The 14,561-nt window shown below is 48.4% G+C and overlaps 1 protein-coding gene across 1 annotated transcript in view; it reads left to right on the top strand.

Moving 5' to 3' along the window:
• mars1 (methionyl-tRNA synthetase 1) overlaps positions 1 to 14,530 on the top strand; it is a 70,695-nt gene extending 56,165 nt beyond the window's left edge. The window contains 5 exon segments of the mRNA XM_031825016.1: positions 206 to 235; positions 2,229 to 2,363; positions 5,823 to 6,074; positions 8,943 to 9,194; positions 13,746 to 14,530. Of these exon segments, the coding sequence (XP_031680876.1) occupies positions 206 to 235; positions 2,229 to 2,363; positions 5,823 to 6,074; positions 8,943 to 9,194; positions 13,746 to 13,895 (819 nt within the window). The 3' untranslated portion in view covers positions 13,896 to 14,530.
• Positions 14,531 to 14,561: the final 31 nt, after the last annotated feature.

The following is a 14,561-nucleotide window of genomic DNA, read 5'->3' as shown; positions in this document are numbered from 1 at the left end:
TGTATTATAATAAGAATTATATTATAAGGCTCAAGACTGTTCAAGAAGGGGTGTGTTGGCGTACCTTGAATAGGTGCAGGGGAATCGATATCCTCTCCTCCTCGATCCCTCCTCAAATCCACAGTGGCAGGGCAGCCGTTTTGGTTTTTTTTTTATTCAGGAGTGGGCCTTTTATCTAAATCTTGTCCTCAATCCCTCCTTCCAGCCAGAGGAGGAAGAAGAAGCCAAACTGAAGGTATTGCACCTTGCTGTGTGTTCTGTATGGAGTGATACAATTACTGTAGACACTTAACATTACTGTAGACACTTAACATTACTGTAGACACTTAACGCTCGATATTACTGTAGACACTGTTAACACTCCAGTGTTGAGTGAAAGAGCGGGAAGACTGAGGAACAAAGGGAAAATCTGTGCTATCGTAAATACAGTATCTTATGCATTCTAAATTACCGCCCATTTGGAAAAGGAAAATGCAATAAATATTTACTCTGAGCTGCACTTCAGTAGGTTGGTGGTAGATGGAAGGCCGTGTTGCCAAACCGAGTCCTCTGTCCTTTGAAGAGTGCCTCTGGTGGTGAACGGGATACGTTGTAGTGTCGTCATTGTGTGGTAGATGGGATACTCTGTCCATCCTTTCCTAGCCCACATTTTCAGCTGCTGTTGCTAACTCAACGGCTAGGAGGTATCACTTCTGTAGCGAATAAGAGTTCAAAGTTCATACCATTCGCAACCAAAGCTCACGCTGAGGTTGGCTTCGTTCTGTAGTTGACATGTTAGTCCTTTTCAACATATGTCTTCCTCGGAACAGGAGGTTATATTGTCGTCAAGGCTTTATATAGGAAAGGAGAGGAGGGTGTGTTTCATTGGTTATAACCAATGTCTCTTCACGTGGGTGGGCCACTGATTGAGCAGAGCCCTAACTTACCGAAAACCCAAATCTCTCATTTGGAAGCTAAAATTACATTTAATCTTTTCACCAATAATTTCATATTCAAACACATTTAAATTGAACAACAATTCCATGTGAATCTGATAACTCTGATGTGTAGACTTTCCACTGTAGAGTTTATGTCATCTTATCATTGATGAGAATGTCTCAGATGACAACCGAACTGACATCATATTCATTAAGTACCAACCCATATGTTCAACTGGTCGGATTACCAGAATATAGTTCATTTCCCCCCCATCTTCTGTTGTTCCCAGAATCTCTACGTTTACCAAAGGATTTTCAATAGTCACATCAGTAGGATAGAGGGGAAAAAGGTGGGGTATTTATGACTGTTATAAACCTACCCCCAGGCCAACGTCTTGACACTGTTAACACTCCATATTACTGTTAACACTCCATATTACTGTAGACACTCCATATTACTGTAGACACTGTAGACACTCCATATTACTGTAGACACTTAACACTCCATATTACTGTAGACACTGTTAACACTCCATATTACTGTAGACACTCCATATTACTGTAGACACTGTTAACACTCCATATTACTGTAGACACTGTAGACACTCCATATTACTGTAGACACTGTTAACACTCTATATTACTGTAGACACTGTTAACACTCCATATTGCTGTTAACACTCCATATTACTGTAGACACTCCATATTACTGTAGACACTCCATATTACTGTAGACACTGTTAACACTCCATATTACTGTAGACACTGTTAACACTCCATATTACTGTAGACACTGTTAACACTCCATATTACTGTAGACACTGTAGACACTCCATATTACTGTAGACACTGTTTACACTCCATATTACTGTAGACACTGTTAACACTCCATATTACTGTAGACACTGTAGACACTCCATATTACTGTAGACACTCCATATTACTGTTAACACTCCATATTACTGTAGACACTGTTAACACTCCATATTACTGTAGACACTGTAGACACTCCATATTACTGTAGACACTCCATATTACTGTAGACACTTAACGTTCCATTCATGTGTGGCCCATATGTCTTCATTAATGCACACTAACTCAAACTAAACAATTAGATTTTATCGCTCCGGATAAAATAAGAAAATGTGTGCTTTTATTTAATTTATTTTTGAGGGAATTAAAATCGTTCCCATTAACCCATTAACATTGTATGACAGCTTTCTTAACAACAAATGTTTATTTTCTGAGAGTGAAATGTACTAGTGATTGTTGGAGAAGAATTGCTTAACATCTGAAACCCGTCTATTCTAGCCAAAGACGAGAGCCCAGCCTGATGTCAACGCCCAGCCTGCCACAACCCCAGCTTCAGGTCCAGCTGCTCAGACTGCAGTGAACGGCATAGACGCTGAGAGAGCCAGGGAGTTAACACTAGCTGTGGCAGAACAGGTAAGATGGGGGGGGGACGGACGAATGTAACGAATTAGGAATTAGGGGTGAAACAATGGAAGTTTAAGCAATTAAATAATCGTCCCCTAAGACAGTTACAAAGTACATGATTTTCTTCCAAGATGTCTCGTTTGTATGACGTCCTGATATTGGGATATGTTACCAATGTGGGATATTGTGTAATGTGGATGATTCCTGATGCTCACGTTACCTCTCGATCAAATATCAAAATGTGATATTTGTCCTGATGACTGACGCTTCTATTCTACATTATTTCTGCTCCACGGTGAGACGGTGTTCATTAATTAACTGACTAGTTGGCAATGTCGTCAGTCTAACCTGCTCTCTACCAGGGGGAGAAGGTGCTAGTTGGTAATGTCGTCAGTCTAACCTGCTCTCTGCTCTCTGCTCTCTACCAGGGGGAGAAGGTGCTAGTTGGTAATGTCGTCAGTCTAACCTGCTCTCTGCTCTCTACCAGGGGGAGAAGGTGCTAGTTGGTAATGTCGTCAGTCTAACCTGTTGTCTACCAGGGGGAGAAGGTGCTAGTTGGTAATGTCGTCAGTCTAACCTGCTCTCTGCCAGGGGGAGAAGGTGCTAGTTGGTAATGTCGTCAGTCTAACCTGCTCTCTGCCAGGGGGAGAAGGTGCTAGTTGGTAATGTCGTCAGTCTAACCTCTCTGAACTACCGATACCGGATCCGGGAGCGTGACTACACCCTCAGGCTCATTACCATAACGCAACGTTAACGATTTCTAAAAATCGCAAATGAAATGAAATAAATATGCCTGCTCTCAAGCTTAGCCTTTTCTTAACAACACTGTCATCTCAGATTTTCAAAATATGCTTTTGAACCATAGAAAATCAATCATTTGTGTAAGAGTGTTGATGGCTAGCTTAGCATTTAGCGTAGCATTTAGCACATAACATTTTCACAAAAACCAGCAAAGGAATCAAATAAAATAATTTACCTTTGAAGAACTTCAGATGTTTCAATGAGGAGACTCTCAGTTACATAGCAGATGTCCAGTTTTTCCTGAAAGATTCTTTGTGTAGGACAAATCGCTCCGTTTTTGGCTACCGAAACGAACCGAAAATTCAGTCACCAAAACGTCATATCGACCGAAACATGGCAAATGTTGTTTGAATCAATCCTCAAGGTGTTTTTTCACATATCTCTTCATTGATATGCCATTCGTGGAAGCATGGTTTTTCTCAGAATCCCATGGAAAAATACCAGCAGCTGAGTTTTGCGCACCAATTTCCACGCAGGACACCGTGCGGACACTTGGAAAATGTAGTCTCTTATGGTCAATCTTCCAATGATATGCCTGCAAATACGTCACAATGCTCCAGACCCCTTGGGGAAACGATAGAAAGGGTAGGCTCATTCCTGTCGCATTCACAGCCATATAAGGAGATGATGCAAATCAGAGCCTCAGAAATCCTGTTCATTTCCTGGTTGCAGAAACATCTTGGTTTCGCCTGTAGCATGAGTTCTGGGGCACTCACAGTGAAACTCTTTGCAGTTCTGGAAACGTCAGAGTGTCTTCTTTCCAAAGCTATCAATTCCATGCATAGTCGAGCATCTTTTTGTGACAAAATATTGCGCCTAAAACGGGAACGTCTTTTTATCCAAAAATTAAATAGCGCCCCCCTAAGCTTAAGAGGCTAACCTCCTCTCTGCCAGGGGGAGAAGGTGCTAGTTGGTAATGTTGTCAGTCTAACCTGCTCTCTGCTCTCTACCAGGGGGAGAAGGTGCTAGTTGGTAATGTCGTCAGTCTGACCTGCTCTCTGCCAGGGGGAGAAGGTGCTAGTTGGTAATGTCGTCAGTCTGACCTGCTCTCTATCAGGGGGAGAAGGTGCTAGTTGGTAATGTTGTCAGTCTAACCTGCTCTCTCCTCTCTACCAGGGGGAGAAGGTGCTAGTTGGTAATGTCGTCAGTCTAACCTGCTCTCTGCTCTCTACCAGGGGGAGAAGGTGCTAGTTGGTAATGTCGTCAGTCTAACCTGCTCTCTGCTCTCTACCAGGGGGAGAAGGTGCTAGTTGGTAATGTCGTCAGTCTAACCTGCTCTCTGCTCTCTACTAGGGGGAGAAGGTGCTAGTTGGTAATGTCGTCAGTCTGACCTGCTCTCTACCAGGGGGAGATGGTGCTAGTTGGTAATGTCGTCAGTCTAACCTGCTCTCTGCTCTCTACCAGGGGGAGAAGGTGCTAGTTGGTAATGTCGTCAGTCTAACCTGCTCTCTGCTCTCTACCAGGGGGAGAAGGTGCTAGTTGGTAATGTCGTCAGTCTAACCTGCTCTCTGCCAGGGGGAGAAGGTGCTAGTTGGTAATGTCGTCAGTCTGACCTGCTCTCTACCAGGGGGAGACGGTGCTAGTTGGTAATGTCGTCAGTCTAACCTGCTCTCTGCTCTCTACCAGGGGGAGAAGGTGCTAGTTGGTCATGTCGTCAGTCTAACCTGCTCTCTGCTCTCTACCAGGGGGAGAAGGTGCTAGTTGGTAATGTCGTCAGTCTAACCTGCTCTCTGCTCTCTACCAGGGGGAGAAGGTGCTAGTTGGTAATGTCGACAGTCTAACCTGCTCTCTGCTCTCTACCAGGGGGAGACGGTGCTAGTTGGTAATGTCGTCAGTCTAACCTGCTATCTGCTCTCTACCAGGGGGAGAAGGTGCTAGTTGGTCATGTCGTCAGTCTAACCTGCTCTCTGCTCTCTACCAGGGGGAGAAGGTGCTAGTTGGTAATGTCGTCAGTCTAACCTGCTCTCTGCTCTCTACCAGGGGGAGAAGGTGCTAGTTGGTAATGTCGACAGTCTAACCTGCTCTCTGCTCTCTACCAGGGGGAGAAGGTGCTAGTTGGTAATGTCGTCAGTCTAACCTGCTCTCTGCCAGGGGGAGAAGGTGCTAGTTGGTAATGTCGTCAGTCTAACCTGCTCTCTCCTCTCTACCAGGGGGAGAAGGTGCTAGTTGGTAATGTCGTCAGTCTAACCTGCTCTCTGCTCTCTACCAGGGGGAGAAGGTGCTAGTTGGTAATGTCGTCAGTCTAACCTGCTCTCTGCTCTCTACCAGGGGGAGAAGGTGCTAGTTGGTAATGTCGTCAGTCTAACCTGCTCTCTGCTCTCTACCAGGGGGAGAAGGTGCTAGTTGGTAATGTCGTCAGTCTAACCTGCTCTCTGCCAGGGGGAGAAGGTGCTAGTTGGTAATGTCGTCAGTCTGACCTGCTCTCTACCAGGGGGAGAAGGTGCTAGTTGGTAATGTCGTCAGTCTAACCTGCTCTCTCCTCTCTACCAGGGGGAGAAGGTGCTAGTTGGTAATGTCGTCAGTCTAACCTGCTCTCTGCTCTCTACCAGGGGGAGAAGGTGCTAGTTGGTAATGTCGTCAGTCTAACCTGCTCTCTGCTCTCTACCAGGGGGAGAAGGTGCTAGTTGGTAATGTCGTCAGTCTAACCTGCTCTCTGCTCTCTACCAGGGGGAGAAGGTCCGGACCCTGAAGGGCCAGAAGGCAGAGAAAACTGTGATTGGAGCAGAGGTCACCAAACTACTGGAACTGAAGAAACAGCTGTCCCTGGCTGAGGGAAAGGACCCAGAACCAGTGCTGACAAAAGGCAAGAAGAACGCCCAGCCTGCCACAACCCCAGCTTCAGGTCCGGCTGCTCAGACTACAGTGAACGGCATAGACACTGAGAGAGCCAGGCAGTTAACACTGGCTGTGGCAGAACAGGTAAGATGGGGGGGAACAAATGTAACGAATTAGGAATTAGGGGTGAAACAATGACATAACTGGCCCCTAAGACATGATTTTCACCAGAAATGTCTTGGTACTTTGCCATGCGGGACATAGTCATGTGTAAAGTGACACAACCATAGCATTTCAAGTCATGTCTGTGTATCCATGGGTGTGCTTGAGGTAATGAGGACTATCTAGCTGGTATTAATGACCCAACTTCACATAACACGCCCAATAACGGCATTTGCGCCAAGCAAACCACTGTTTTTCAATAGAGAATTATGTAAACGGCTACAGTGAGCTAACTGTTACCCACTTCTACACCTGGCCCCTCAGTGAGCTAACTGTTACCCACTTCTACACCTGGCCCCTCAGTGAGCTAACTGTTACCCACTTCTACACCTGACCCCTCAGCCAGCTAACTGTTACCCACTTCTACACCTGGCCCCTCAGCCAGCTAACTGTTACCCACTTCTACACCTGACCCCTCAGCCAGCTAACTGTTACCCACTTCTACACCTGGCCCCTCAGCCAGCTAACTGTTACCCACTTCTACACCTGACCCCTCAGTGAGCTAACTGTTACCCACTTCTACACCTGACCACTCAGCCAGCTAACTTCTACACCTGACCACTCAGCCAGCTAACTTCTACACCTGACCACTCAGCCAGCTAACTTCTACACCTGACCACTCAGCCAGCTAACGGTTACCCACTTCTACACCTGACCCCTCAGCCAGCTAACTTCTCCACCTGGCCCCTCAACCAGCTAACTGTTACCCACTTCTACACCTGACCCCTCAGCCAGCTAACTTCTACACCTGACCCCTCAGCCAGCTAACTTCTACACCTGACCCCTCAGCCAGCTAACTTCTACACCTGACCCCTCAGCCAGCTAACTTCTACACCTGACCCCTCAGCCAGCTAACGGTTACCCACTTCTACACCTGACCCCTCAGCCAGCTAACTTCTACACCTGACCCCTCAGCCAGCTAACTGTTACCCACTTCTACACCTGACCCCTCAGCCAGCTAACTTCTACACCTGACCCCTCAGCCAGCTAACTGTTACCCACTTCTACACCTGACCCCTCAGCCAGCTAACTTCTACACCTGGCCCCTCAGCCAGCTAACTTCTACACCTGACCCCTCAGTTAACTAACTGTTACCCACTTCTACACCTGACCCCTCAGCCAGCTAACTTCTACACCTGACCCCTCAGTGAGCTAACTTCTACACCTGACCCCTCAGTGAACTAACGTCTACACCTGACCCCTCAGCCAGCTAACTTCTACACCTGACCCCTCAGCCAGCTAACTTCTACACCTGGCCCCTCAACCAGCTAACTTCTACACCTGACCCCTCAGCCAGCTAACTGTTACCCACTTCTACACCTGACCCCTCAGTGAGCTAACTGTTACCCACTTCTACACCTGGCCCCTCAGTGAGCTAACTGTTACCCACTTCTACACCTGGCCCCTCAGTGAGCTAACTGTTACCCACTTCTACACCTGACCCCTCAGCCAGCTAACTGTTACCCACTTCTACACCTGGCCCTTCAGCCAGCTAACTGTTACCCACTTCTACACCTGGCCCCTCAGTGAGCTAACTGTTACCCACTTCTACACCTGGCCCCTCAGCCAGCTAACTGTTACCCACTTCTACACCTGGCCCCTCAGCCAGCTAACTGTTACCCACTTCTTCACCTGGCCCCTCAGTGAGCTAACCTACACCTGTACCCTCAGCCAGCTAACTTCTTCACCTGACCCCTCAGTGAGCTAACCTACACCTGTACCCTCAGCCAGCTAACTTCTTCACCTGACCCCTCAGTGAGCTTGACACCTTGTGCAGACCAAGTGAAGGGGCCTTTAGATATTGATTTACCAGTTTGTAATGACGACAGTATCTAGCTAGTAATGATTTAATTAGTTGATAATACTGACTCACTGTGTTCAACCACTGGGTTATCTATGGCAGGGGGAGAAGGTGTTCATTAATTAATTAATTAATTAAATTAACTGACTGGTAATGTCGTCAGTCTAACCTGTTGTTTACCAGGGGGAGACGGTGCTAGTTGGTAATGTCGTCAGTCTGACCTGCTCTCTGTTCTCTGCCAGGGGGTGAAGGTGCTAGTTGATAATGTTGTCAGTCCTAACCTGCTCTGCCAGGGGGAGAAGGTATTCATTAATTAATTAATGTTCGTTAATTAACTGACTGGTAATGTCGTCAGTCTAACCTGTTGTCTACCAGGGGGAGACTGTGCTAGTTGGTAATGTCATCAGTCTAACCTGCTCTCTACCAGGGGGAGACGGTGCTAGTTGGTAATGTCGTCAGTCTAACCTGTTGTCTACCAGGGGGTGAAGGTGCTAGTTGGTAATGATGTCAGTCTGACCTGCTCTCTGCCAGGGGGTGAAGGTGCTAGTTGGTAATGTCATCAGTCTGACCTGCTCTCTGCTCTCTACCAGGGGGAGAAGGTCCTAGTTGGTAATGTCGTCAGTCTAACCTGCTCTCTGCTCTCTACCAGGGGGAGAAGGTGCTAGTTGGTAATGTCGTCAGTCTAACCTGCTCTCTGTTCTCTACCAGGGGGAGAAGGTGCTAGTTGGTAATGTCGTCAGTCTAACCTGCTCTCTGCTCTCTACCAGGGGGAGAAGGTGCTAGTTGGTAATGTCGTCAGTCTGACCTGCTCTCTACCAGGGGGAGAAGGTGCTAGTTGGTAATGTCGTCAGTCTGACCTGCTCTCTGCCAGGGGGAGAAAGTGCTAGTTGGTAATGTCGTCAGTCTAACCTGCTCTCTGCTCTCTACCAGGGGGAGAAGGTGCTAGTTGGTAATGTCGTCAGTCTAACCTGCTCTCTGCTCTCTACCAGGGGGAGAAGGTCCGGACCCTGAAGGGCCAGAAGGCAGAGAAAACTGTGATTGGAGCAGAGGTCACCAAACTACTGGAACTGAAGAAACAGCTGTCCCTGGCTGAGGGAAAGGACCCAGAACCAGTGCTGACAAAAGGCAAGAAGAACGCCCAGCCTGCCACAACCCCAGCTTCAGGTCCAGCTGCTCAGACTACAGTGAACGGCGCAGACGCTGAGAGAGCCAGGCAGTTAACACTGGCTGTGGCAGAACAGGTAAGATGGGGGGGATGAATGTAATGAATTAGAAATTAGGGGTGAAACAAGGAAATAACTGGCCCCTAAGACATGATTTTCACCAGAAATGTCTTGGTACTTTGCCATGCGGGACATAGTCATGTGTAAAGTGACACAACCATAGCATTTCAAGTCATGTCTGTGTATCCATGGGTGGGCTTGAGGTAATGAGGACTATCTAGCTGGTATTAATGACCCAACTTCACATAACACGCCCAATAACGGCATTTGCGCCAAGCAAACCACTGTTTTTCAATAGAGAATTATGTAAACGGCTACAGTGAGCTAACTGTTACCCACTTCTACACCTGGCCCCTCAGTGAGCTAACTGTTACCCACTTCTACACCTGGCCCCTCAGTAAGCTAACTGTTACCCACTTCTACACCTGGCCCCTCAGTGAGCTAACTGTTACCCACTTCTACACCTGACCCCTCAGCCAGCTAACTTCTACACCTGACCACTCAGCCAGCTAACTTCTACACCTGACCACTCAGCCAGCTAACTTCTACACCTGACCACTCAGCCAGCTAACTTCTACACCTGACCACTCAGCCAGCTAACTTCTACACCTGACCACTCAGCCAGCTAACTTCTACACCTGGCCCCTCAGCCAGCTAACTTCTACACCTGACCCCTCAGCCAGCTAACTTCTCCACCTGGCCCCTCAACCAGCTAACGGTTACCCACTTCTACACCTGACCCCTCAGCCAGCTAACTTCTACACCTGACCCCTCAGCCAGCTAACTTCTACACCTGACCCCTCAGCCAGCTAACTTCTACACCTGGCCCCTCAGCCAGCTAACGGTTACCCACTTCTACACCTGACCCCTCAGCCAGCTAACTTCTACACCTGACCCCTCAGCCAGCTAACTGTTACCCACTTCTACACCTGACCCCTCAGCCAGCTAACTTCTACACCTGACCCCTCAGCCAGCTAACTTCTACACCTGACCCCTCAGCCAGCTAACTGTTACCCACTTCTACACCTGACCCCTCAGCCAGCTAACTTCTACACCTGACCCCTCAGCCAGCTAACTTCTACACCTGACCCCTCAGCCAGCTAACCGTTACCCACTTCTACACCTGACCCCTCAGCCAGCTAACTTCTACACCTGACCCCTCAGCCAGCTAACTTCTACACCTGACCCCTCAGCCAGCTAACTTCTGCACCTGACCCCTCAGCCAGCTAACTTCTACACCTGGCCCCTCAGCCAGCTAACTTCTACACCTGACCCCTCAGTGAACTAACTGTTACCCACTTCTACACCTGACCCCTCAGCCAGCTAACTTCTACACCTGACCACTCAGCCAGCTAACGGTTACCCACTTCTACACCTGACCCCTCAGCCTGCTAACTTCTACACCTGACCCCTCAGCCAGCTAACTTCTACACCTGACCCCTCAGCCAGCTAACTTCTACACCTGACCCCTCAGCGAGCTAACGTCTACACCTGACCCCTCAGCCAGCTAACTTCTACACCTGACCCCTCAGCCAGCTAACTTCTACACCTGGCCCCTCAGCCAGCTAACTTCTACACCTGACCCCTCAGCCAGCTAACTGTTACCCACTTCTTCACCTGGCCCCTCAGTGAGCTAACTGTTACCCACTTCTACACCTGGCCCCTCAGCCAGCTAACTGTTACCCACTTCTACACCTGACCCCTCAGCCAGCTAACTGTTACCCACTTCTACACCTGACCCCTCAGCCAGCTAACTTCTACACCTGACCCCTCAGCCAGCTAACTTCTACACCTGACCACTCAGCCAGCTAACTTCTACACCTGACCACTCAGCCAGCTAACTTCTACACCTGACCACTCAGCCTGCTAACTTCTACACCTGACCACTCAGCCAGCTAACTTCTACACCTGACCACTCAGCCAGCTAACTTCTCCACCTGGCCCCTCAACCAGCTAACGGTTACCCACTTCTACACCTGACCCCTCAGCCAGCTAACTTCTATACCTGACCCCTCAGCCAGCTAACTTCTACACCTGGCCCCTCAGCCAGCTAACGGTTACCCACTTCTACACCTGACCCCTCAGCCAGCTAACTTCTACACCTGACCCCTCAGCCAGCTAACTGTTACCCACTTCTACACCTGACCCCTCAGCCAGCTAACTTCTACACCTGACCCCTCAGCCAGCTAACTTCTACACCTGACCCCTCAGTGAACTAACTGTTACCCACTTCTACACCTGACCCCTCAGCCTGCTAACTTCTACACCTGACCCCTCAGCCAGCTAACTTCTACACCTGACCCCTCAGCCAGCTAACTTCTACACCTGACCCCTCAGCCAGCTAACTTCTACACCTGACCCCTCAGTGAGCTAACTTCTACACCTGACCCCTCAGCGAGCTAACGTCTACACCTGACCCCTCAGCCAGCTAACTTCTACACCTGACCCCTCAGCGAGCTAACGTCTACACCTGACCCCTCAGCCAGCTAACTTCTACACCTGGCCCCTCAGCCAGCTAACTTCTACACCTGACCCCTCAGCCAGCTAACTGTTACCCACTTCTACACCTGGCCCCTCAGCCAGCTAACTGTTACCCACTTCTTCACCTGGCCCCTCAGTGAGCTAACTGTTACCCACTTCTACACCTGGCCCCTCAGCCAGCTAACTGTTACCCACTTCTACACCTGACCCCTCAGCCAGCTAACTGTTACCCACTTCTACACCTGACCCCTCAGCCAGCTAACTTCTACACCTGACCACTCAGCCAGCTAACTTCTACACCTGACCACTCAGCCAGCTAACTTCTACACCTGACCACTCAGCCAGCTAACTTCTACACCTGACCACTCAGCCAGCTAACTTCTACACCTGACCACTCAGCCAGCTAACTTCTCCACCTGGCCCCTCAACCAGCTAACGGTTACCCACTTCTACACCTGACCCCTCAGCCAGCTAACTTCTATACCTGACCCCTCAGCCAGCTAACTTCTACACCTGGCCCCTCAGCCAGCTAACGGTTACCCACTTCTACACCTGACCCCTCAGCCAGCTAACTTCTACACCTGACCCCTCAGCCAGCTAACTGTTACCCACTTCTACACCTGACCCCTCAGCCAGCTAACTTCTACACCTGACCCCTCAGCCAGCTAACTTCTACACCTGACCCCTCAGTGAACTAACTGTTACCCACTTCTACACCTGACCCCTCAGCCTGCTAACTTCTACACCTGACCCCTCAGCCAGCTAACTTCTACACCTGACCCCTCAGCCAGCTAACTTCTACACCTGACCCCTCAGTGAGCTAACTTCTACACCTGACCCCTCAGCGAGCTAACGTCTACACCTGACCCCTCAGCCAGCTAACTTCTACACCTGACCCCTCAGCCAGCTAACTGTTACCCACTTCTACACCTGGCCCCTCAGTGAGCTAACTGTTACCCACTTCTACACCTGGCCCCTCAGTGAGCTAACTGTTACCCACTTCTACACCTGGCCCCTCAGTGAGCTAACTGTTACCCACTTCTACACCTGACCACTCAGCCAGCTAACTGTTACCCACTTCTACACCTGGCCCCTCAGCCAGCTAACTGTTACCCACTTCTACACCTGACCCCTCAGTGAGCTAACTGTTACCCACTTCTACACCTGGCCCCTCAGCCAGCTAACTGTTACCCACTTCTACACCTTGCCCCTCAGCCAGCTAACTGTTACCCACTTCTACACCTGGCCCCTCAGCCAGCTAACTGTTACCCACTTCTTCACCTGGCCCCTCAGTGAGCTAACCTACACCTGTACCCTCAGCCAGCTAACTTCTTCACCTGACCCCTCAGTGAGCTAACCTACACCTGTACCCTCAGCCAGCTAACTTCTTCACCTGACCCCTCAGTGAGCTTGACACCTTGTGCAGACCAAGTGAAGGGGCCTTTAGATATTGATTTACCAGTTTGTAATGACGACAGTATCTAGCTAGTAATGATTTAATTAGTTGATAATACTGACTCACTGTGTTCAACCACTGGGTTATCTATGGCAGGGGGAGAAGGTGTTCATTAATTAATTAATGACTGTTAGTTAATTAAAGTCATTAATTAATTAATGGACTGGTAATGTCGTCAGTCTAACCTGTTGTTTACCAGGGGGAGACTGTGCTAGTTGGTAATGTCGTCAGTCTGACCTGCTCTCTGTTCTCTGCCAGGGGGTGAAGGTGCTAGTTGATAATGTTGTCAGTCTAACCTGCTCTGCCAGGGGGAGACGGTGCTAGTTGGTAATGTCGTCAGTCTAACCTGTTGTCTACCAGGGGGAGACGGTGCTAGTTGGTAATGATGTCAGTCTGACCTGCTCTCTGCCAGGGGGTGAAGGTGCTAGTTGGTAATGTTGTCAGTCTAACCTGCTCTGCCAGGGGGAGAAGGTGCTAGTTTGTAATGTTGTCAGTCTAACCTGCTCTCTGCTCTCTACCAGGGGGAGAAGGTGCTAGTTGGTAATGTTGTCAGTCTAACCTGCTCTCTACCAGGGGGAGAAGGTGCTAGTTGGTAATGTCGTCAGTCTAACCTGCTCTCTGCTCTCTACCAGGGGGAGAAGGTCCGGACCCTGAAGGGCCAGAAGGCAGAGAAAACTGTGATTGGAGCAGAGGTCACCAAACTACTGGAACTGAAGAAACAGCTGTCCCTGGCTGAGGGAAAGGACCCAGAACCAGTGCTGACAAAAGGGAAGAAGAAGTGATTAGAAAGAGAGAGAAGACCGACAAGAGACTGGACAAATATGAGAGAAGTAGAGGCAGGATTTGAATAATAATAATAAGAAATATGAGACACATAAACAACATCTGTGACAGGATGGAAGACAACGTTTTGTTGCTTATGGCGACAGAGTAATAGGAAAGATCATTAAGCGAAGAGGAGGGGTAAATTGAAAACTGCTACAAAATATTCAGTCAAGACTATTTCTACATCTCTTTACTCGAAGTAGCAGGTTCTAGTAGGCTGCTGGCTCGGTGGGTTCCCCGTCATTTTATCACGGTATCATGAAGAGATATAAAATGGTGTCGCTGCGACCAGGCTGGTGGCACCCGGCTACGGTTCTACTGTCACGATGCAGCCAGTAGTTCAGGTCGGTGTGTGTAGAATGATGTCTGCATAATGATATTGTAATATTGTTATATAAAAATAATAAAATAATGTTTTTACATATTCCCCATTTCCCATTTATTCAATCAAAAAAATCAAAAAAATATATTTTTTTTTGTTTAGTTTTTTTGTGCAAATTCTGTGATAAATGAATTCAGAAACAGAGGCTGAAATTGTATTCTTTTCTTAATTTGACACCTTCAAAGATTAAAGCAATTTGTTTGGACCTGATATGCATCTCACTTTATATTTCAATCAAGTA

The sequence above is a fragment of the Oncorhynchus kisutch genome, linkage group LG1, assembly GCF_002021735.2.
Source record: "Oncorhynchus kisutch isolate 150728-3 linkage group LG1, Okis_V2, whole genome shotgun sequence".
Lineage (NCBI taxonomy): Eukaryota > Metazoa > Chordata > Actinopteri > Salmoniformes > Salmonidae > Oncorhynchus > Oncorhynchus kisutch.
Note: the sequence above shows the minus strand (reverse complement) of the source record. Positions and strands in the feature narration are given on the sequence as shown.